Below are 22436 nucleotides of genomic sequence, written 5' to 3'. Positions count from 1 at the left end.
TGCGCCGTGGTCTGCGGAGTTGCCAGAAAAAAAAGGAGACCCGCCTCGGCTATTCCGTCGCAGCTTCTCTCTACGGGGCCAACTTTCAGAAAGTGCTTTTTTTCCCTCTTCAGGAGACCTTGTTTACATCTTCTGGCCCCCTTTTCCTGTTACTCATTTTCTTGCATGATTGCAATAAATCCATTGTTCTTGCACCGACAGCTCCCCGCCCCCTCCATCTTGGGGATCTTGCATACATCTTTACTTCTGCTGGTCGGATCAGCTAACGTGGACGCTCCCAATTCGTTAGACTGCCTCGTTAAGTTTTGACAACGCTGAACGCTGCGAACCTTCCGCCCTCCTGCACACCAATCTCAGACGAACTCCTTCTCCACAGCATGGCGTCCACAGAGGAACCTGTCACCCCCGTTGCTCCTGCGGAGGTGGAGCCGGAGATCGCGCCCCCTGCCACTCCGGTTGATTCGACCATCCTCTCAGGGAGCGAGGAGCCCGTCACGAGCCCGGATGTCTCCAAGGACAAGGAGAACGTCAAGGCCTCTCCGGTCAAGAAAAGTCCCTCCTCCACGACCAGCACTCGGCGTCCCTTGTCCGGAACGACCACCACGAAGCGTCCCACCTCCATGTCCGGTCCTTCCAGAACTACCACTTCGACCACACGCCCCGCCGCGACCAACGGCAGCACCCTGAACAAGCCTCCGACCCGGCCCGCAACCACTACGACGGTCCGCAGGCCCCTGAGCACTACCACCACCACCACAGCCGGCCATCGGTCGCGCGCCTCGGTCAGCAGTTCCGCAGACGAAAAGTCCCACCGGTCGGTAGCCAGCTCGGGAGATGAGAAACGTGGCATCTCCAGCACAGCAGCCAAGCGCATGTCGCTGGTTGGTACCTCGGCCACGAGAGCCCCCGTCAAGCCCACCACGTCCACGCTGGACCGACGTTCCAGCATTGCGGGCTCGACTACGGCGGAGAAGAGAACATCTACTACTCGCCCGAGCACGGCCTCCACGGTGCGGCCCTTGACCAAGCCGGCTACCACCACCTCGACTTCCCGTCCGACCACTTCCTCCTCCGCCACCGCCACTCGTACCACCACTAGACCCACGTCGACGGTGACGAGGCCGGCGACGACCGCCTCCAAGAGGTTGAGCACCGCGCCCAAGGGTGCCGAGGAAGACTCGGAGAAGTTGCAGTCGCTTCAGACCAAGCTGGCGGAGAGCGAAGCCACGGTGACCAGCCTCAAGGCGGATCTGGACGCTGTCAACCTCAAACTGACCGAGCTGTCTCTCGCCCCGAACGATTCCTCCGAGAATGTCGATGAGGCCACCAAGGCGCTCCGGGAACAGCATACCGCCGAACTTGAACAGCTGACCGCGGTCCATCAGGAGCAGCTGCAGGCGTTGCGTGCCCAGTTGGAGGATGTCGAGGCGAAGCACAAGGAGCTGGAGGAGAAGTCCGTCAAGGAGTTGGACGACGCCGCCCAGTCCGCTGCGGCTCAAGGTGATGACCAGACTGCTGCGGCCCTGGAGGAACTGAAGCAGTCGCACCAAGCCCAACTGGAAGCGCTGGAGAAGGATCTTGCCGAGCAGAAGGCAGCAGCTGCCGGATATGCCGAGCAAGTCGACTCCTTGAAGGCCGAGCTTGAGGTGCAGAAGGGCCAGCTGACCGAGGCTAGTGCCAATCTGGACAAGACCCTTGCGAAACTGGAAGATCTCCAGCGCGAGCTCAATGGACGTGATCAGGTGGTCGAAAATCTGCACATGGAGATGGACCGGTTGGACCAGGCCAAGCAGCAGGAGATCCGGGCCGCAGAGGAGGCTGCCAAGCATGCCATCTTAGCCCTGGAGGACAAGGTGACATCGCTCGAAAGCCAGCTTGCCGCTGCGGGTTCTGCGACCAGCGAAGGCAACGAAGAGACGGCCGCTCGCTTGGCCGAGAAAGACCAGGAGATTGCCGACCTCAAGGACGCGTTGGAGAAGGCGCACGTGGAACTTGAGCAGGGCCGCCAGGACGCGGAAGCCCAGATCGCAGAGAAGACCAAGGAGCTGGAGGCCGCCCATGAGGCTGCTGTTGCTCAGCTCAAGGCCGAGCATGAGGAGGCCCTGGCTACCGCTGTTGAGGGCAAGGTTGGCGACAAGGTCAAGGAGCTTGAAGCGGCTCATGAGGCTGCAATTGCAGAACTGAAAGCCAGCCATGAGCAAGCCCTCGCTGCGGCCGCTGAGAGTGGACTGGGCGACAAGGTTAAGGAGCTGGAAGGTGCCCACGAGGCCGCCATTGCTCAGCTTAAGGCTGAACATGAACAGGCACTGACTGCGGCGATCGAAAGCAAGGTTGGCGAGAAGCAGAAGGAGCTTGAAGCCGCTCACGAGGCCACGATTGCGGATCTCAAGGCCAGTCACGAACAAGCACTTTCTGCGGCCGCTGAGAACGGGCTTGGCGACAAGGTCAAGGAACTCGAAGCATCTCACGAGGCCGCAGTTGCTCAGCTGAAGGCGACTCATGAGGAGGCGCTGGCTGCTGCTGCGGCAGCTCACGCACAGGAACTTGCCGCTGCCAAGGAGGCCGCTGAGTCCGCTGGAACCTCTCACGCCCAGCAACTCGACGAACTCCGTGCGAAGCTTGAAGAGGCCGAGTCTGCTGCTGCGGAGGACAAGGAGGAGTTGATCGCCGAGCTGGATGCCGCCCACCAAGCGGAGATGCATGCTCTGCACCAGAGACTGGAGGCTACCGAACAAAACCTCGCGGAGGCCCGCCAAGCTCTGGAAAACGGCAACAGCTCGGCTCAGGACGTTGCCATCCAGGAGATCGAGTCGCTGAAGGAGAAGGTCGGTGCGCTGGAGTCCCAGCTCTCCACCGGACAGGGCGAGATCAAGTCTCTTCAAGACGAGATCCAGAGCAAGCAAGGGCAGGCGGAGGCGCTGCAGCAGAGCCTGGACGCCTTTGAGGACAAGACCAAGGCCAAGGACGCTGAGCAGGAAAGTCAACTCAGGTCCTTGGAGGAGAAGGCCAAGGAAGCCGCTGTGGTGGCCGAGCAGCATGCACAGGCGCTCGAATCCCTGAAGGCTGAGCACGCTGTCGCTCTCGAGAATGTCAAGACCACTGCCACGGGTTCCCACGAGCAGGCGCTTGGCGAGCTACAGGCCAAGTACGAGGCGTCCATGTCCACCCTTCGCGACCTGGAGTCGAAGCATGCTGAGCATGTTGAGTCTCTTGAGGCCGAGCTCCGGTCCGCCCTTCAGCGCCATGCCCAGGAGATTGCGGAGCACACCGAGACCCGTGCTAAGGAAATCGCCGAACTTCAGCAGCAGCATGAAGAGGCCAAGGCCCAGTTCCAGGCTGAACTGCAATCCCTTCAGACGTCTCGGTCCGCTGAAACTGATGCTGAGCACAGCAAGGCGATCGAACAGCTCCTTACCATTCAGGAGGAGAAGCTTTCTGGTCTCCGGGCTGACCTGGAGGCCACCAACCAGGCTAAGATTGAGGAACTTCAAAAGACTCACGATGCTGCCCTTGCGGAGGTCCACGCCCAGCTGGCCGAAGCTCACGCCGCCGCTCAAGATGTTTCGGTCCTTGAGAGTCTGAAGCTGACCATTGCGGATCTGGAGAAGAAGCTGAACGAAGCGGAGCAGTCTGCTGCGGAGTCCAAGGAGCTGGCTGGCAAGCACAACGCCGATCTCTCTTCCATCCTTACCGAGAAGAACGAGTTGGAGCAGCAACACCAGGCCGTGAGCAGCCGGGTGGCCGAGCTCGAGCAGTCCCTTGCTGCTTCGGAGAGCGCCAAGTCGGAACTGGAAGCTGTTCTGCAACAACTTGCCGCGTCCAAGGACGAATTGTCGAATTTGAAGAGCCAGCACGAGACCCTGTCTGGTGAACTCCAGGCGTGCAAGACGGAGAACCGTGCCATGGAGGAGAAGCTGGAGCAAGGCGAGCGCGATCTGAACAGCCAGATTGACAAGAACATGTCTCTCCTCAACCAGCTGGGCGAGGTGGACTCGTCGATTGCGGCCAACCGCAAGCGGGTGCGCGAGCTGGAGGCCGAAGTGGCGGCATTGAAGGCCGAGAAGGATACGCAGGGCGGATCGGTCGGACTGGAGGGTAGCCGCTGGGCGGGCGAGAAGGAGGAGGCCGCGGAAGGTGAGGATCTTGGCTCATCCATCCAGGGAACGGTGGGACTGCCCCGTTTAACTTCGTCCTCCACTACAGGACTTCCCCAATTTCATCCCTTTACCTGACAACGGCCCGTTCCCTGACCCGGCATGGTTACTGACTGGCATGGTTTCTGGTAGATGGCAAGCATTCAGGAGCAGCTTAAGCATATCCGGACGTCCAACGATGACTGGTATGACGAACACCGACGGTAAGACCCCTGACCCTGTTGCGGCTTTCACAGTCCCAGCTGACTGACATATGTGTCTCAGAATCCTAGGCGAACTGGCGGAAATGTCGCGCCGGGCCACGCCTAACCCACCCAGTCAGTCGACGACGCCGCAGCCGGAGAAGGCGAGCAGTGCGTCGGAGCAGGGTGCGGATGAGGGATCCTCGTGATGGAATGTTGCATGACCAGTGGTGAGGCTATGAGAAGAGAGAGGGGACGAAGATTTTCCTTTGTCGCGGCATTTTTCCTTTGTTGTATCGGCATAGGCTGTATGTAATAAGATGCTCGGGATACCCCTGTGTGCGCGTTTCTTGTGATTGCAACCGACGGGTGCATCGACATCCCTTGCGGCCATTTCTGGGGATCCCATTGGGCTAGCGACGTTGCACGAATTTATTGATTGATTCTTGTCTTATGCAGTGCAGCGTGGAATAAGTCTAATTGTAGTCGGGGTTGGCAGCCTTGGTGTTTCGGCGACGCATGCGCGACCACCCCACCCGGAGTGCAGTCCACCACGCATGTCGCTGCTGCTGCTGCTGCTGCTGATCCTCGTGGTGCTCCTGCTTCTCCTGCTTCCCACGCTGGGGCTGTCTCGCCGCCCGACGCGACTGTTCATATCGAGCAGGGGTGAGGATCCTCGCGGGAGGAGACATTCGGAGCGGTACATCATCACCATCACTGCCACTATTCCCATTGCCCTCTTCATCCTCCGATTCCCGTAACCAATGTAGAATCTCCCTCTGATCATCATTGCCAGGAATCGCCCTCTCCTCCTGCTCCCCTTCTTTTCCCTTTTCCTCCGTTCCCTTTATACCCTCCATACAACGCCCCTGTCTTTCCTCCTTCTCCTTCTCCTCTTTAATCACAACCTCCTTCACCGGCTGACATCCCTTTCCCGTTTCCCCCTCCTGATACAAATAACTCTCCTCCGTCAACCCCGCCGTAAACGCCTCGCAGTACTCCGCATACGAACTCGTGAGCTGCTCCTGCGAGACCGTCGGCGGCGGGATCTGAACTTCCGATGAGCTCGCCGATGACGAGTACGTCGACGAAGATTCCTCGATCGTCTTCGATCGCGGAGATAGATTGAACAGCGTGCTGAAGTTGAGACTTATGGGCGACAGCGGGGAAAGGGGCGAGCGAGATCGGATCTTACTTGTTGTTGATGTTGGGCTTGTGGGTGGAGGTGTTGTTGGGTTTGTTGTATCTGCGACTGGATGGGGTGGCTGTGTAGTTGTGTTCGCGTCTGTGTTTATAGATGTAAGTAGGGAAATGGGTGTATGTTCATCATTGGGAGATATAGTTCTGGGTTTGGTTTTGGATCGTGAGGATCGGCGTGGGAGGGTTACGCGTCTGTATAGACGAGATGTGGTTGTGGTTGTGGTTGTGGATGTGGTGGGTTTGGGGGTAGGTCTGCGGAGTGGTTTTGGTCGTGGGGAGGAGTTGGTGGAGGGACGGGATGAGGTTGAGAAGGTGAGCCAGCGGCGGAGGGTGGTAGTTTTAGTCTTGGTTTTGGTGGTGGTGTTGGTGGGATTCTCTTCTCCAGGTTGAGAAGCGAAGGTGACGGTGGCCATTGTTGTGATTATGATTGTGATAGTATCAATAGTAAGTATTGTTTGCTTGATAGAATAACTAACTATGTGCTGTGTTGAAAGCACGAAGACATAAAAGAAAAGAAGGCAGTAAGTTAGTATCAAGGGATAAGGAAGAAGGAAAGAAAGAAAGAAAGAAAGATAAAATGTGGTAGTCAGTTGAGATTTCATCCAAGGAGTCACGCCCAGTCAGCCACCAAGCAAAACACAAAGCAACAAATACCAAGACTCCTAGTATTTGCACCTCGTGATATTAGCCAATATTGAGTTGCTGCACCTTCCACAGTATTCCCAGTGGCTAGGATGGGGAGTCTAGAACTAGGTTGATCTCCCGGCAGGGATGATCACAGATGCCTAAATCAAGGGAAACCGGGCATGATCAAAGCAAGAGTATCACCACCACCTTGCTTCGATCCGGCCAATGGTAGGTGCTGGTATGCTGCAGTTTGTCTTGGTTTCATTCGTCCCGCCCACCCACTCCTTTATTTGCATGTGCAGGGCATGGTTAATAACTTAACCATCTCACATGCAGAAGGCAGTACAACGGTGGATGAGTGTGGATGGAAGTGGTACTGGCGCTGCGTTTGTGCTACGGCGGTTTATATACCGGTATACCACTGTAGGCTAGGCTCGCGTGGCGGGTGGCGGTGTTACTATTGTATGATTGTGTCGTGCGGTGAAGATAAATCTAATTGCTAAGGTAAGACAAACAAAGATAAAATCAAGGTTAACCATTTACAGGGATATCTATTGCCTATTGTCACTTGTATCATAAGATAGTAAGTAGTATACATACACATGACCAATGAAATTATTCGGACACTCCATCGCGTCCCAACCCCCAGCGACCCACTTCACGCATGGCTTCGTCGCCGCCTTCGACAAGTCGGCCATCCGCGTTGGCGGGATGGGCGCTGCCCAGCACGCCTGCCACGCAGTTCCAGCCGTTGCGCCCACCGCCCCAGCGCAGCACTTCATTCTTGTACCGCTCGCCGGCTTGTCGGTCCACTGCCGCCTTGCCCTGCTGGAACACGTCCTCCCATAGCTTGTTGGCGATCGCCCGGTCGAAGATGTAGCTGTAGTAGGTTGCGCCGTAGCCGTGCAGATGGCCGAAGAAGCCCTGCCAGGAGGTCGGGGGCTTAGTATCGGTCGGGTCGGGGAGGGTGCAGTGCTCGGCAGAGACCTGGTGGAACACTGCGGTGCTGTCGATGGAAGTGGCCTGGCCGGCAGGGAGGGAGTGGTAGGCCTGGTCAACCAGAGCCATCAGGATCTGCGACTCGTTCTCCATCGCGCCGTAGATCGATCCGTGCGCCGTGCGGTCCTTCTCCATGTGCTGCATCATGCTCTCGGACAGAGGGGCGTCCGTCTCCCAGTGACGGGCGTACAACGCCAGCACTTCCGGAGCGGTCGCGAACCGTTCCATCAGCACGGACGGCAGCTCGGCAAAGTCAGTCGCGCATCTCGTTCCCGAGATGGATTGCAGCCGCGTCTGTCCTAGAATGGAGTGCAGCGCGTGGCCCATTTCGTGAAATAGAGTACGCACACTGTGCTCGCTGAGCAGGGACGGGCGGCCCGTCCCTGTCGCAGGCGGCTCGGGGAAGTCGCACACCAGCGCGATTGTGGGCAGCTGGCGGAGTGTCTTGGCGTCCCGGTCAACGGCCGTCGCCATGCCGTCGTTGGGGTGAGCGGAGGCATCCATCGTGGTGGCGCACTCGGCCACCTCCTCCGCGGAGATCTCACGTGCGCACCGCAGGGTGTAGTGGGCCGGGTTCGGGTGCTTGTTGGGGCGGGAGAACAGGTCACAGTAGATGACAGCAATGTGGCGGTCCGCCTCGTCGACCACGTCCAATCGGCGCACATCCGAGTTCCAGGTCTCTCCGGCAGCCGTTTCCTGGGGCACCAGCCGAACGCCGTAGAGCCGGTCGAACAGCCGCGACAGTCCCTGCATGACCGTTCCCAGGGAGAAGAACTCGGGCACCGCGCTGAGCTCCCGCGACCGGCGCGACTGCGAGTACTGCAGCACCCGTTGGTGCACATAGTAGGCGTGGTCCCACGGTTGCAAGCGGCCGGCGGATCCCTTCATGCTCTGCAGCTGCGCCAGCTCTTCCTGCACGTAGGGCCGGTTACTGCCCACCAGCGAGGTCAGGAAGTTGGACACCGCCTCAGGGGACTTGGCCATCTTGTCGCTCAGGGTCATGTGAGCGAAGCTGTCGTAGCCCGAGAGTTGAGCCAGCTCGGCGCGCTTGGCCAGCAGCTGCTCGAGCCGCTGGATCTGGCGGGCGCTGGATGTGCGTGTAGCCAAGTAGACCTCCCGCCGCACGCCCTCGTCGTGGACGGACCGCAGCGCCAGGCGCGGGATCAGGCCCATGCTGGGCACGGAGGCTGTCCGGTTCCACCGCTTGATCTGCTGCACGAGGATGGGGTCGAGGCCGCGCAGGCTGTTGGCGCTCACGGTCACGTGCGACTTGGCCGGCTCGGCCGCGTTGACAAAGGTATTTCCCAGTTGGCTGATGTCATTGGACAAGTTGACGAAACGCTGTCGCGCATGCGGGGGCATGTGAATGGCCGAGTTGGAAAAGTCCTTGATGAGGATCTGGGCGACGATCTTCTCCTCGTCGGACCAACGGGCCGTAACCTCGGGATTGGCGGCGGCCTTCTTCAGCTGGTCGTTGAGACCGGTGGTGGTGTTGAGCACGTTCATATACTCGAACATGAGGGCGTACGCCTGCGTCGCGGCCTCCTGCACACGCGGATCGGGATGGATGACTCGGATAAAGTCCGATAGGTCGATGACTCGACAGAGCAGGTCGCTGAGGCGATCGAGATCGCGGGCCATGCTCTGGTAATCCTCCAGCGTTGTACCGGCCAGCACCTTGGCCACGATGGCCTGGCACTTCTGCAGGGTGGTGGTCGCAAAGACGCGGAAACCATCGGGACTGGTCAGGTACTGATTCTGGACCAGACCGGTGGGTTTGAGGTGGGCAGCACTGCGCTGGCTGAATTCGCGCCAAAACGGCTGCGAGTCGAAGACGCGGCGCAGGGTGTCGTCATCAGACTTCTTTTGGGCATCGTTCTTACTCGGAAGGTAATCGAAGGCTGCGCGATGAGTTGCCGGCGAGGCGGCCGTCTCGAGCGAGCGACGGGCCTGCAGCAGACAGGTCCTGCAAGTCCACGGCCGACGCCGGAGTGGGAGCAGCAGAGAAGCTCCCATGGTGGCGTTCAGGGGGAGGCAACGGGAAAGGAAGTCGACATGGAGATTATACCATGGAGGAGTAGTAAAAGAAATAGTATTAAGGACACCAAATGGTGCAATTAATAGGGACTGGGAGGAGGGGAAATAAAAGCCAGACGACGGAGAGGAGAAAGAGGGAGAGAGAAGCGGACGATGACGGAGGCTCGAGCCGCAAAGCCGCCAAACTCACGAAAAAAAAGGCTTGGCGGCCGACCTCAGGCCGTCATTCCATCTTGAACCTCCAACTTAGCCTCTCTCTCTTCCACCTCCCTCCCTCACTTCCTCCCTCCATTGGCCTCTCCCATTATGTCTTTCCGGCCAATGCTGAAGCAGGTAAATACCTCAGCTCCTGCTTCGTCAATCTGCAATGTGAAAATTCCGCTAACTCCCTCCAGCGGGCTGTGGCCCCCATCGCGGCCACTCTTCTGGCTGGCGGTATCGCCCTCTATCCCCGGCAGACGGCCTTTGCAGAGGAGCCTCGCGATGCTGTACGTGCGCGGAAATTGCCCACTTTCTCGATACGACTCGTATCCTAACTTGACATCGCGTCCAGAAAAAACCCATCTACGATGACTTCCCGACCGAGATCCCGGCCGTCTCCAAGCCCGTCGTCTCTCCGGCCCCGACCACCACCCCGGCGACTCCGGTGTCCACTCCCTTCTCCTCTCCCTCTTCCCCTACTCCCACCGACATCCTGACCGCTCAGGTGCGTCAGGCCCGTCTCTTCCTGTACGAGAACTCCCTGGCCGTCGAGACCAAGTTCAACAACTTCCTGTCGCGTGCCCTGCACATCGAGAATGCCTTCACCAACACCGTCGCCTCCCTGGCCCCGTCGCCCGAGTCCGGCGAACGCCTGCTCCCCGGCGGAGTCTACGTCGTCGTGGCCGCCATGGCCGGTTCCATCGTGTCGCGGAACCGCGGTATCCTGCTGCGCACGGCGTCCCCGCTGGCCTTCGGTACCGTGGCCGCCTGGACCCTGCTGCCCGTGACCATGCGTAACGTGTCGGACCTGGTCTGGGAGTACGAGAAGCGGGTGCCGGCTGTGGCGGACACGCATCTGCAGGTGCGCGAGAAGGCCGAGCACCTGTGGTACACGGGGATTGCACACAGCGGCATGGCGCGGGCCATGATGGAGGAGAAGATCGGAGATGTGCGGAAGAAGTTGGAGGAGGTGGTGAGCAAGGGACACTAAATTCGCCACTTGGCGAGTGTTTAGAATGGGTTGACTTGATCTAGTTCTTGCATATGTACTTTAAGTAGACGAATGAGCGTTTACTATGCAGTTATTACGGGGTGTTGACAGAGTAAAGTAGAACACTGTTTCCACTGCACAATTTATCGTTCCTTATATTCATACCAATATCCGTATTATGCGTGACATTCGCCGAGTCTATCTGATTATTATGAGCACTGTTCAACATAAATTTATATTACGCCAAGAGAAGGCTAGTATACTTATAGTAGTAAGTGCTATATGGATCGTCATGACATATTTTGATAGTACTATCATCGGCATTGACATAAAACATCACTCGTAACCCATCAACTCATCACAACATAGCCCATACCATGATTACTACCCCATCAAAAATACCCAATACCCATCATCGTACATCTACACACTCTCCGCTCTACTCTCTTGCTCAACCTCCACCTTATCCACCCACATCTCTCCCCTCCCAACTTCCTTCTTCCCTCCAAGCATCATCATTCCACACCTAGAGGAACAACATTAGCACACTCCCCAACAGCACCCAAAACAAAAAAACAACACTTACAGAACCGATGCACCTATCCACCCAACCCACCCCAACACCACCCCCACAACAGCCCTCCCATCATCCCGGTAAACCAACTGCTTCTCGCCCAACCCCTCATCTAAATAAACAGTAACATGCGGGCCCACGTCCCCAAAGGACATTTTTCTCGTAGCCAGGATGATAGTAAACGCGAGGAGACTTGTCGTCAGGAGGAGGGTTGCGAGGCACGTAAGTCCCTTTTGGATCCATGAGGGATTGCCGCCTTTCGACTTGGTGATTCTAGGGAAGAGGAAGAAGATAGTGATGAATGTAGCTGAGGTGAGGATCGTCGTGAAGATGTGGTAGGAGGTTGTTGCTAGGATGGCGGTATCGTGGACGATGGCTTTGGGGACGAGGGATGTTGCGGTGTGCGCCAGGTGGAGGTAGGTGGTTAGGGTGTAGGTTGTTAGGGAGAAGGAGACGAGTAAGAGGAGGATGGTGAGGGTAGAAGTAATTGTAATTGGGAGGTGGGGATTGGACATGCTGGGTGTGTGTGGGTTGATGTAATGGATGGGTATGGATGGGGGTGGTTGGGTGTAGTAACTGAGGGGATGATGGGCTGATATTTATCTATGATGGGGTTACTACTACTTGGGTTGGATGGGATGGTGGAAGTGGTAGTGAGCTATGCATGTTGGAATTAATCAGTGGTTGATCAGGGTCCTGTCAGGACCGGTGCACCAGTTGGAGCTTCCGGTGTTGGATGGTGGATAAATAGGAAGAAGATGGCTGATCTGAAGGCAAGAGGCTAGTATGTTTTGAGGGGGAGTTTGCGAGTATCCGAGATGCTTCGGCGTGTGATTGGCCAATAACCCGTCTAGAGGTATAATGCAGGACTGGTGGGAGGGGATAAAATGGGGTGGTTCTGTCTTATCGATCTTTTCTTTTGTTTTTCATGAGTAAGATGTTTGTTGTGCATTAGCTTACTATGGTAGATATCGAACAAGATGGTTGGTTGGTCGGTCGTTTGTCAAGATAATCACGCTGGCACCCACCGCAACTGCACCTCTCGGAGCTCCCTCACTTGCAGCGTCAACTTGGATATCGAGTCATCCATCTGCTGCAGAAGTTTTCCTTCCTGCATCGGCTCGCACCGCGCATGCCGGAACAGGGTCGCCATCGCCCCGACAAACTCCACCTCCGACATCTTCATGCCCGGACATATTCTGGGCCCTGCCGACCACGGGATGAACGTGCCCTTCGCCGGTGTCACCACTTGACCGGCGCCGTCGAGCCACCGCGTGGGCCGGAACTCATCCACGTCCGATCCCCAGATGTTCGGGTCCCTGTGGATGCTTTGCTGCGAGACAAACACGTTCATCGGGGGTGTCAGCACGTGTGTGCCGTCAGAATCGGCAATCTGCTGTGTCGTGGCCACGCAGCGTGTGGAGTGAAGGACAGGGGTGAAGAGACGGAGGGTTTCGAACTGACAGAGTTAGCAATTATCTTTCAATGTCCTGTAAGCATCACGTACCATGACAGCAAGCACCCGCGGGCACTGGGAGAACGTTTCATATCCCCAAGAGGAAGTATTCGCGTCCAGTTGGGACAACTCCTCCCGCATCCAGTCCTGCCACTGCGGATACTGTGCTAGAAACATGACAGCGTATCCCATGGTGTTCGCTGTGGTGTCGAAGCCAGCTGCGGTAAACACCCATAGGTTGCCACTAATCTCCGCCTCAGACAGGGACAGCTTCGAAGAATCCTGCTCACCACGGTCCGCAAATCGCACCAGCATATCTAGCAAATTGTGGCGCTTCTTAGACACCTCACTCGACTTGGCGTCTCGCTCCTCATCTAAAATCTCCGTGATATACTGCGGGACCTTCACCATCTGGCGCCCCAGTTGGCGCAGAGACTGGGGCATATAAGGCAACATTTTCAAAGAATTCGGAATCAATACTGCCTCGACGAACCGGTCCGTAACCATGGCAATCGTCTTGAAGTACGAGACTCTGGGGCCTTGCCAGTCCTCTCCCAAGGCCTCGACGAAGTCCGGTGACCATGTTTGGTTCTGCCCGTACCCGGCTTGGCCGAGGACATTGATGGCTATGCTGCGAAGCCCGGTCAAGGTGTCACCGCCAGGATGCTGCAGGAGATACTCGAGCATAGCGCGCGCCTGACGACAGGACTCTTCCCACACCTCGCCCATGATGGTTTCGTTGAGTTGAGGAGCGATGATGCGCCTCTGACGGGTCCAGTCTTCGCCGTTGGACTGAATTAATGTTGGTCCGAAGACGCCCATGAACTTGGCTACGACGTCGGGCTGGATGAAGTCTTTGCGGCGCTGCAAGACGGTTGTGCCGACGGTTGGGTCAGCTATCCTTCAGGGGGGTCAGAATAACAGCAGAGTAAATGTATCTAGTGCCGGTGAACTTACCATAATGAGCACTCATCAGGCGATACAATGGCGAAAACCTTCCCATATCGGCGATGCATGGCATTCTTGTGGCGAAACTCCCACCCATGGATGTGGATATCAACATGTTCGTGGAGCCATGTGGGAAGGTAGCGCTTCAGCTGCACTTGAAAGGTCGGGCCCACGATCTGCCACAACGTATGCTGAGTGAATAAAGGGGTCACGACTAGGGGATATCCGCTGCGGCGACCGATGATGTAAAAGCGGACAAAGGAGAGGAGTTTGTAGAGGAGATAGATTCCCACCAGGATGGCCAGGGCGGTGCGCAGGCTGATCTCCGCCATTGCCGATCGGACTAACGGCGTAGGTAGCCGCAGAAGAAGAAATAATGCTAGTAAGATACGATGATAGTTCTGGAAGGGTCAGCGCATTTCGGCGGCAGATCAGTCGCGAGAATGACAGCTGGGCTACTTATATGAATGAATCAGAGGGCGGTAAAAGTCAAAGGTGAGCGTGTCAGCACTAAGCTGTCTGGTGGGAATCCTGGCGTGGTTTCTGCAGTGGGATGGGTCGGATTAGACTTACATTAGGAGTATCTCCATGGGAGAGAATCCAGATCACTCTTTTATTATAGGGGAGCAGAGTCACGGGCGCATATTATAGATAGTATGTAGTAAGTACTCAGTACGTAGTAAGTAGTGAGTACTAGGAATGGATGTGGAGGGCCAATTGGGGATGGGGCATTATTATTGTTAGTGGGCTGGTTCTGCGATCGGGTAGTTATCCACCTCGACCAGTCTTGTCCTAAACTTAATCAGGTATCATATCCAGGACTCTTAACATACCCTGCCATCATAGATGATGAAAAGGAGATGATTCAACTGCGAGACAATTGCTTCTCAACCACCGATTCCACGATGACAGCTGGATCGGCTGCGATTGGCCACCTCTCACTGGCGGCAACAGCACTGCCTTCCTTCACCCCCCACCACAGCCTTGCGTGTATTCCTGGCTTACCATCTTCATCCATCCTTCTCTGATCCTGCATCCTTTTCATCTCGCCCGATGCCGTCTATGTATCGCCACTTATTTGGCAGCTCGGTTCCACGATGACGACCGCTCTCACCAGAGCCGCGAGACTGAAACCGGAAGTCCGGTTGGGACAGGCCATCTCCGAATTCCAAGCCGACTGCTCCTCGCGGGAGAAGGCGACGCTGCGATCATACCAGGCTGCTGGAATCCCGCCAAGTATCCGTGATGTGATGCAGTTGACTGCGGAGGTCAACCGATCGGCTGGCCTCCAAGGACGATGTTTCGGATCACGGCTAACCAACATTCTCCAGGCGGTGCAGGAGTTCGCTGCGCTTGGAGACATCGTCTTGGGCGGCTCGCAGAGCCTCCTAGCCTGTGGCATCTGGGCATTGGTACGAATGTCACTTCTGGTAAGTATGCTGCAGCACGTATGTCAATCGGCGGAAGCCTCTGATGGGTTCTCAGTCCATCGTCAAGTACTCGGCCTACTTTGAACAGCTATCGGCCATGCTCATGGCCGTGGGCCGCTCTGCACCTCGTTATCAACTAATGGGCGTCGTCTATCCAAAGTCACAACGGCTTCGAACATCAATGCTGGAATACTTCATCACCGTCGTGCAGCTATGTCATCATGTCATAAAGCTGAGTCGGAAGACAGCCTTCGGCCAGTGGGCTTCGACTATGACAACTCCCCTGAAAGGCTACCAATCTGACCTTGAGCTCTGGGCGGCCGCCATCAAAGAAGAAGTGAATTTACTTATGGTTCAGCAATTATCCCTGGAAGCCGAGGATAATTCATGGTTCAGGTCTCAAGTCACTAAACGCTTTGAATCCCAATCGTACGCAAGAAGGCTGAAAGCGCGCCAGCGCGTACTGGATGCTTGTTCTACGTATTACTATGAACAAGACTGGAAGCGGATCCGCAAGCTCGGTACTACCTCTATTCTGGAAACCTCGGCTGTGTATGCGAACTGGAAAGCTCAACAATCTCCACAAGGGCTACAATCGCGTACGCTCGTGTGTACAGGCAAGCTAGGATCGGGAAAGTCCGTCATTCTCGCAAATATGGTGGATGACCTCAACCTGGAGGTGGAGAGGAAGGCAGTAGTGGCGTACTTCTTCTGCCAACATGACTCGACGCAAAGCCTGGCCCCGAAAACAGTAATAGGGTCCTTAGCGCGACAACTGTTGCAATCAGAAAATGACCTCGATGTTGCGCGTGATTTCTTGGGAGACAAGCGTTCTCTCGAGGTTGACGAGATTCTAAGTTTACTAAAGCATCTACTGCCGACGCAGTTCGAGGCCGTTTTCATTCTTGATGGCTTGATGCACTGCGATGCGGAAGCGCGACAAGTCATCTTGACATCTTTACAGGAGATCCAGAACCTGATCAAGCTGTCATTGTGCGTTTCTGTCAGGCCGGAGCCCGCCGACTCTCTGCAGGAACTAAGACAGCTCTCGAACCAGCAGTTTCTTCCCATTGAAGATAATAAATCAGACATTGATGATTTCATCAACGCCGAATTAGAGAGATGTCTCGAATCCGGAAAGCTTGTAGTAAACGACCCCGCCCTTGTTCTCGAGATTCGGGATAGTCTCTCTCAAGGAGCCCAGGGAATGTTCCTGTGGGCGGCTCTGCAGATGGAAGCCCTGTGTCTTGAGAGAACAGATGCAGATATGCGAGAGGCAATTGCCAGTTTACCTAGAGATCTCTCAGCCTTATACACTATGATACTAAAACGATCTAGACTCTCCGACGTCACATATCAATCCAAGATTCTGGATCTGGTTGCGATCGCGTGCAGGCCACTGACCACAGAGGAAATGAGAGAAGCCCTCAGTGTTGTTCCCTGGGAGACGACTTGGGACCCCGCGAGGAGATTGAATGACATCCATGCAACATTGGGCTGCTGTGGGAGTCTGCTTACTGTAGACGAAGAAAGCTCGAGTATTCGAGTGGTGCATCATAGTGTGAAAACATTTATATTCGACCACACCGGATTGCGCGATTCACATCAAACCCTGGCGGAGATCATTCTCACCTACCTGAATTATGATGTGTTCTCCAGGCAGTTGTCGACAGTCAAAGTACCTAAAATCAGCTCCAGCTCAGTCACAGCGGCAGTGGTCAATTCGACCGTTCCCGCTCGTCGCCAATCCCAAAGCTTTGCCTTGAAGCTCTTGAGACTAAAGAAGAGCAAGGATACGGACGTTGGCTACAGTCTATTGCAATACCTGCAAGCCTCCAGGGCAAGTGACACCGTGCCCTGGGCCCTTTACCAATATGCAGTGGCATGGTGGCAGGAGCATATTTGGTGTCTTGACCTCGATTTGCCTAACATACACAAGCTCCTGATCAACTTATTGGAGGCTCATGACTATGACAAACCGGACTTCAATGGCTGGACGCCGTTGTCACATGCCTCTCAGCGCGGGTGTCTGGCTCTCGTTAACTGGCTCCTCGCCCGTGGTGCTCGCCACACCGTCGACGTTTCTGGATATTCACCGCTATCTTGGGCCATCAATGGGAGACATCTGGCTGTGATCGACACCCTCTTGAAGAGTGAAGCCGTGGATCCGAGTGTAGTAGATCGGTCAGGGGAAACGCCTCTCATGTCTGTCATAATAATGAGAGATCTCGAGGTACTCAATTGCTTTTGTGATCGTGGGGCTCGGATTGATTGGAACCAAACAGGTTCCAACGGATATACGCCTCTTATGACCGCTACGCTTATCAACTTTGTGGAAGCAATACTGGTGCTCTTAAAACGCTTGGGGCCACATATCCTCACCCAGTCTCCAGATGGAGACACGGCCCTTCATCTCGCTGCTCGTAAGGGCTACGCGGAGGCCTTCAACTTCATCCTCGTACAAGCGATGGTAAAGCAGACGTTTTCTAAACCCCTGTTAGTTACCAACAGAAATGGAGAGACGCCATTATGGCTAGCGGCCGCACACGGGCACCTGGAAATTGTCCGGTCAATTTTCCAATATCAGGACTTTGACCTGGACGTGCCTGACACTGGTGGGGAAACACCATTCTGGGTTGCGGCCTCGAACGGCCACACCGAGATTGTCAGGTATCTTGCGAACTCGGGTCGTGTGAATGTCAACCATCTAAACAAAGCTGGCCTTTCTGCACTGTGGGCAGCGGTGTTCAACGGCCACGAAGACGTAGTTCAAGCTATGATTATCATGAAAACCCTAGACCCGAACCATAGCGAATCTGGAGCGGGCACCCCGCTGGAAGCAGCAATCCGTCTTGGAAATGAGAGGTTGGTCAGGTTACTGGTTGGAAATGCAAGGACGGAGGTCGACCAGCAAATCCAGCATGGCAAGACGCCCCTGCAGCTAGCAGCTGAGGAAGGATATGAGGAGATTGTCGCAATACTCGTCTCTACCCGTCGGATAATTTATAATCAGAGGAGTCATCAGGGCGTAACACCACTCTGGTCAGCTGCGGATTGTGGCCACAGTGGCGTTGTCAGGGTGTTGGCTAATACGGAAGGAGTCGATCTGAACTTCCCACGCATGTATGGCAGTACAGCGCTCTGGGCCGCGGCATCCAATGGACATGTGGAAGTAGTCCAGATCCTGATCTCCACCGGCCAGGTCGATCTCAATAGGAAGAGTCAGAGCGGCACAACGCCACTGTGGGCCGCTGCGGACAATGGCCATATTGAGGTTGTCAACGTCCTAGCAAGCACTGATGGAGTCGATGTGGACTGTCCCAACGACAGAGGAATTACGCCGCTCTGGAGAGCTGCATCTAACGGCTACTATCACATTGTCCAGGCGCTGGTAGATACTGGCCGAGTGGCTATCAATAACGTGGATGCCAATGGCACCACACCCCTATGGGCGGCCGCTGAGAATGGACATGACGACGTTGTCAAATTCCTTATCGACGTCGCTGTGGAGTTGAATTGTACCGACATTGTGTCTCATCCTCACGCAAAGCAGACCCCTCTGTGGATTGCCTCGTGCAATGGGCACACTGAAGTTGTGGAGATGCTGGTAGCATGTGCTGGCGTCGAGCTCGACCGGCGCAATGAAGAGGGGTACACCCCCCTGGGAATTGCGGCAAAGAGGGGCCATGAAAGCGTCGTTGCTATTCTGGCCAGTATTCGAGGGGTGAAGCTGTCTCAAGTGGATAGCAACCGACAAAGTGCCCTGGAGCTCGCACGGCAGTACGGCCATGAGGACGTGGTCAATGTGCTCGAGGCACGTAGACCACGCATAAGCGTTGGGCTAACGCCTGAGCTGGTTTGACCGGGGAAGAGTCGCTGTATGGTCAATCTGTAGAAATGCAGTGTCTATCACTGAATGTCACAATGAACGGCGCCAATCATGATTAATACACCGAGTGCCCGGAAACGGTGGGCTACAAAGTAGCTCAAGCATTGACCACGCACGTCTGTTTCTCAAGGGCCAGCTTGCCATGTAGTTTTCAGACAAAGTCGCTAATATGGGATAAATATAGTTCAACCGCTCCACTCAGCGCATTGCATAGGTGGCATCAACACTGGCGTACATGGCCTCGTCGTACGGAGCTGTGTTCTACAAGTCGCTAACATGATCTGTATATCACAGTGTCGTGGCAGTAATGCATAGGAACCAGAACATGTATAGATTCTCACCTGATGCATATAGTTTAAATCACCTGAAAGGGCTATATAGCGATTGTGCATCACGTCGTGCATAATGTATCATGCATTTCCAGCAGAAGTACTTCTGGAACACATGTCTGGCAATGCAGTATACATGGTAGTCAAGATGACATATGATCGTGACTGAGTTTTGGAAAGCCTAGAAAAAGCAAACGCTCCCTCCACGTCGTGAAAGTAATACAACAGTTAGAGCCCCTCTTGTCGATTCAGCCATCGATTCGACGTGATCGATTACAGTTGCACGACCACCGACCAGTCAGCTAAAGTCAGTGTATTCAACAAGGTCCAAATCACAGACTGACGTCCAGGCCCCAGAGCGATGCCCGAAGGCAATACTATCAATTCCGATTCTCCGTCTCAAAGGGCGCTCGCGTCGGCCCTGCAAAGAAATACCACCAATTTGGGAAATGCCGGGTATTTCCCAACAGTTCGACCTAGGCAAGTTGGTATAGGATATCAGGACATAAAGGGAAACAATCATGCTGCGTATGTCGGTAGTGTGAATGGATCCCCTGGAGTTGGAAGCGAGTATTCGGGGGAATGCATCATCATGTAGTTGATGAGGTATGGTTATCGTTGTGAGCATTGGATTCAGGTAAGGGCATGATTGGCCATACTAGGGAACCCCTCTAGATTCTATATTTCTTAAAGAACTATGGAGACTGCAAGTTCGGTTTAGTGTCTGTTTGTGAGATGTCTCTTCCTATGTGATTATGTTACCTGAGTTTTAAGTCTTTGATATCGTGTTCCATGCTCTCAGCCGCTCAGTGAGCTAAAGGCGGTGCCGAGTCACATCTGAGGTGGAATGGAAAAGTGGCTAAATTTCGCTCCAGAAATGCAACAGTCTGAGAGTACTATCTCGGTTGCTAGGGAACAATGCATAAATGAGCCTATTAGGCCATCATAATAACCGAGATTCATGACTACTGTACAAAGATGACCTCTTGACCCTAGTCTATTCGGCAGCCGCTGGCGCCGGACTGCCCGAGCTAGGCGGTGACCGCACCCCAGCCTTGGGCGGAGGCGGTAGCGGCGTTCCCCTGCGAGACGGCGCGAAGTCTTGTTCCTTGCTCTTCTGCTCGCCCTCCGCAAAGTAGTCATCAAACGACACTGCAGCAGCTGATCCTGTATGACGCGTCTTATGCCGCCGACCCGCAGACGAATGACTAGCTGGCGACGCTGCCAAATTCCTCGGTGGCCCCGACAACGGCGGAGGAGAGGTCATGTTAGCCGGGACCAGGAAATGCCCAGACGGCGGGGGTCCCTGGCCCAGAGCTTCCACTACCGGCGCGGATGAGCCATCGTCCCGCGTCTCAAAAACCACCTCTCCTGGACCTTCTACTTCCTCACCCAGGCCGACCGGTAACCGGTGTAGTGCTCCAAAGCCCAATTCTGCGCCAAGAGCTCCCTCACCTCCCCAGCCCCGTGTAGGCACCAGCTCGACCTCGCGCACCACATCAAACTCGCTGTTGTATACCCATAGGACTAGTGTGCGGTTCAGGTGGTCTTCGACAAGCTCGCCAAGTGCCGATTCCCCACGTAATGTCCCGCTTGGAGTGCCGATAATGTAGTCGGAGTGTGGAAGGAGGCCTGCGCGGTAGGCGGGACTGAGCGGAGAGGGGATCGACAGGACGTGCCAGATGTTTTGCGTGGAGGAGAGGGGGGCTAGTTGGAGCGCCAGGCCCAGATCGGGGTTGGATGCGGGGACGGGGATGGAGACGGTGTGTGTTTTTTGACCCTTCACAACGGTATTAGTAGATTTAACCGGAGGGTATTGGTTTATGTTTGTACCTTGGCGCTCCAGACTTCAAAGGTCACGCTGGATCCGGCGCAGTTGCGCACTTCCGTAGCGAAGAGGTTGGGGTCGGGATCCTCCTGGTAGCTAGTTAGCCGAACTCGCGCATGTCAAGAGATCTGCCTGTAGAGTGAAGTGTCTTACTATTAACCGCCCATTAATTCCGACAATGAAATCGAACCACGGCTCTAGAGGGAGCTCCGCATCCTTGTTGCGAAGGACCTGGAATCCAAACGAGTTGTCGCTGGTGCTTTGAGCCCGCGCCTGCCGGGTAGGCTCGGCATCCAAGCCAATAAACCGATTCAGAGCCCCGAACATGTCTGCTGCGAGGGAGGGGATATGTGTTTGGGGGAGAGAGGATGGGAGCATTGGGCAGTGCGGAGGAAAGCAGATGCGCAACGTGGAGAGCTGCCCGGCGCTGCAAACATTGCAAACACTGGTTATCGCTTATCGCGATGGCTGATATCGTCGCGATGCGACGGCTCTCCGCCTTTAGCTTCAGTCCCTGTTCAACTGTCTTTTTATATTTCATCATGGCTCGAGACCCGACCGTGGAGGTTCCTCCGGAGGAAGTACATCATTACAATGATATCGGCGAGGTGCCGTGGGATATTCAGAAGTAAGCTTATCATCCCCCCGTCTATACGTTGCGGAACTGAAATCGACTAACACTGCGCAACAGCTACTGGGCGCAACGCTACAAGATCTTTTCTAAGTATGATGAGGGTGTCTGGCTGACTGATGATGCCTGGTTTGGGGTAACACCCGAGCCAGTAGCCAAGTAGGTATTCCGTCATCTACTCACAGGATCCGGGTAGCTAATACACCACGGCAGCAAAATTGCAGAACACATGGCGCAGTCCGCTCCCGCAGGACGCAGCATCCTAGTAGATGCATTCGCTGGCGCGGGTGGCAACTCAATCGCTTTCGCGCTGTCTGGTAGATGGAAGCGTGTCTACGCCATCGAGAAGAACCCCGCTGTCCTGCAGTGCGCCAAACACAACGCCAAGATCTACGGCGTCGCAGACAAGATCACCTGGTTTGAGGGGGATTGTTTCGAAATCATCAAGAATCAACTGAAGGACTTGGCGCCGTATAGTGTCGTGTTTGCCAGTCCGCCGTGGGGTGGTATGTGCCCAAATATTCCCTTAACCTTCTAGGTACCTTGGCAGCAAGCTGATCCATTATAGGCCCCGGGTATCGCTCCGACACGGTGTTTAATTTGAGTACTATGGAGCCGTACTCCCTCGCAAAACTTTACAAAGAGTATTCTCTGTTCACAGAACACATAGTTCTCTACCTTCCTCGGACATCGGACGTCAAGCAAATGGCCAAGGTTGTCAAGGAGGGTCAAAAGTCAGTGGTGATGCATTACTGCATGGAAGGTGCTAGCAAGGCGTTGTGTGTTTATTATGGGGGCTTTAATTTCGAATGATTCCGCTCGAAATCTCTTCATTCTTTCTCTGTCTCGTTCTGTTTCTTTTCTAAGTGAAATTCGAACGTTATCTCGAAGTGACCAGATGCACCATGTGTACAATAGCGATCCTAGTATCAAGGGAATACCCAGTAATTATTCTGATCC

The 22436-nt window shown here is 55.2% G+C and overlaps 10 protein-coding genes across 10 annotated transcripts; 5 read left to right on the top strand and 5 right to left on the bottom strand.

Moving 5' to 3' along the window:
• Window positions 1-377: 377 nt before the first annotated feature.
• Window positions 378-4232, top strand: An11g05730 (uncharacterized protein; the record flags this gene model as incomplete). Its single annotated transcript, XM_059750295.1, has 1 exon — window positions 378-4232. One exon carries the CDS (start codon window positions 378-380, stop codon window positions 4230-4232), a length of 3855 nt encoding a protein of 1284 aa, XP_059601618.1.
• A 240-nt stretch (window positions 4233-4472) lies between these two features.
• Window positions 4473-5949, bottom strand: An11g05720 (hypothetical protein; the record flags this gene model as incomplete). Its single annotated transcript, XM_059750294.1, has 2 exons — window positions 4473-4781; window positions 4873-5949. The coding sequence occupies 2 exons, from the start codon at window positions 5947-5949 to the stop codon at window positions 4473-4475; spliced, it is 1386 nt and encodes a 461-aa protein (XP_059601617.1).
• An 829-nt stretch (window positions 5950-6778) lies between these two features.
• On the bottom strand, window positions 6779-9178 carry An11g05710 (uncharacterized protein; the record flags this gene model as incomplete). Its single annotated transcript, XM_001394520.3, has 1 exon — window positions 6779-9178. The coding sequence occupies one exon, from the start codon at window positions 9176-9178 to the stop codon at window positions 6779-6781; it is 2400 nt and encodes a 799-aa protein (XP_001394557.1).
• Window positions 9179-9505: 327 nt separating this feature from the next.
• Window positions 9506-10391, top strand: An11g05700 (uncharacterized protein; the record flags this gene model as incomplete). The annotated part of the gene is made up of 3 exons (XM_001394519.3): window positions 9506-9532; window positions 9595-9687; window positions 9753-10391. 3 exons carry the CDS (start codon window positions 9506-9508, stop codon window positions 10389-10391), a joined length of 759 nt encoding a protein of 252 aa, XP_001394556.1.
• A 745-nt stretch (window positions 10392-11136) lies between these two features.
• An11g05690 (uncharacterized protein) lies at window positions 11137-11920 on the top strand (the record flags this gene model as incomplete). Its single annotated transcript, XM_059750293.1, has 5 exons — window positions 11137-11277; window positions 11319-11381; window positions 11466-11537; window positions 11658-11749; window positions 11899-11920. The coding sequence occupies 5 exons, from the start codon at window positions 11137-11139 to the stop codon at window positions 11918-11920; spliced, it is 390 nt and encodes a 129-aa protein (XP_059601616.1).
• A 57-nt stretch (window positions 11921-11977) lies between these two features.
• On the bottom strand, window positions 11978-13701 carry An11g05680 (uncharacterized protein; the record flags this gene model as incomplete). Its single annotated transcript, XM_001394517.1, has 3 exons — window positions 11978-12424; window positions 12473-13322; window positions 13379-13701. 3 exons carry the CDS (start codon window positions 13699-13701, stop codon window positions 11978-11980), a joined length of 1620 nt encoding a protein of 539 aa, XP_001394554.1.
• A 408-nt stretch (window positions 13702-14109) lies between these two features.
• Window positions 14110-14387, bottom strand: An11g05670 (hypothetical protein; the record flags this gene model as incomplete). The annotated part of the gene is made up of 2 exons (XM_059750292.1): window positions 14110-14161; window positions 14248-14387. 2 exons carry the CDS (start codon window positions 14385-14387, stop codon window positions 14110-14112), a joined length of 192 nt encoding a protein of 63 aa, XP_059601615.1.
• Window positions 14388-14896: 509 nt separating this feature from the next.
• Window positions 14897-18661, top strand: An11g05660 (uncharacterized protein; the record flags this gene model as incomplete). The annotated part of the gene is made up of 1 exon (XM_001394515.3): window positions 14897-18661. One exon carries the CDS (start codon window positions 14897-14899, stop codon window positions 18659-18661), a length of 3765 nt encoding a protein of 1254 aa, XP_001394552.3.
• Window positions 18662-20014: 1353 nt separating this feature from the next.
• Window positions 20015-21172, bottom strand: An11g05650 (uncharacterized protein; the record flags this gene model as incomplete). Its single annotated transcript, XM_059750291.1, has 3 exons — window positions 20015-20797; window positions 20851-20934; window positions 21023-21172. The coding sequence occupies 3 exons, from the start codon at window positions 21170-21172 to the stop codon at window positions 20015-20017; spliced, it is 1017 nt and encodes a 338-aa protein (XP_059601614.1).
• A 137-nt stretch (window positions 21173-21309) lies between these two features.
• On the top strand, window positions 21310-22289 carry An11g05640 (uncharacterized protein; the record flags this gene model as incomplete). Its single annotated transcript, XM_001394513.3, has 4 exons — window positions 21310-21473; window positions 21537-21635; window positions 21690-21982; window positions 22045-22289. The coding sequence occupies 4 exons, from the start codon at window positions 21310-21312 to the stop codon at window positions 22287-22289; spliced, it is 801 nt and encodes a 266-aa protein (XP_001394550.3).
• Between the last annotated feature and the right edge of the window lie 147 nt (window positions 22290-22436).

The sequence above is a fragment of the Aspergillus niger genome, assembly GCF_000002855.4.
Source record: "Aspergillus niger supercontig An11".
Classification (NCBI taxonomy): Eukaryota; Fungi; Ascomycota; class Eurotiomycetes; order Eurotiales; family Aspergillaceae; genus Aspergillus; species Aspergillus niger.
The sequence above is the reverse complement of the archived record's forward strand: the minus strand, read 5'-3'. Positions and strand labels throughout refer to the sequence as shown.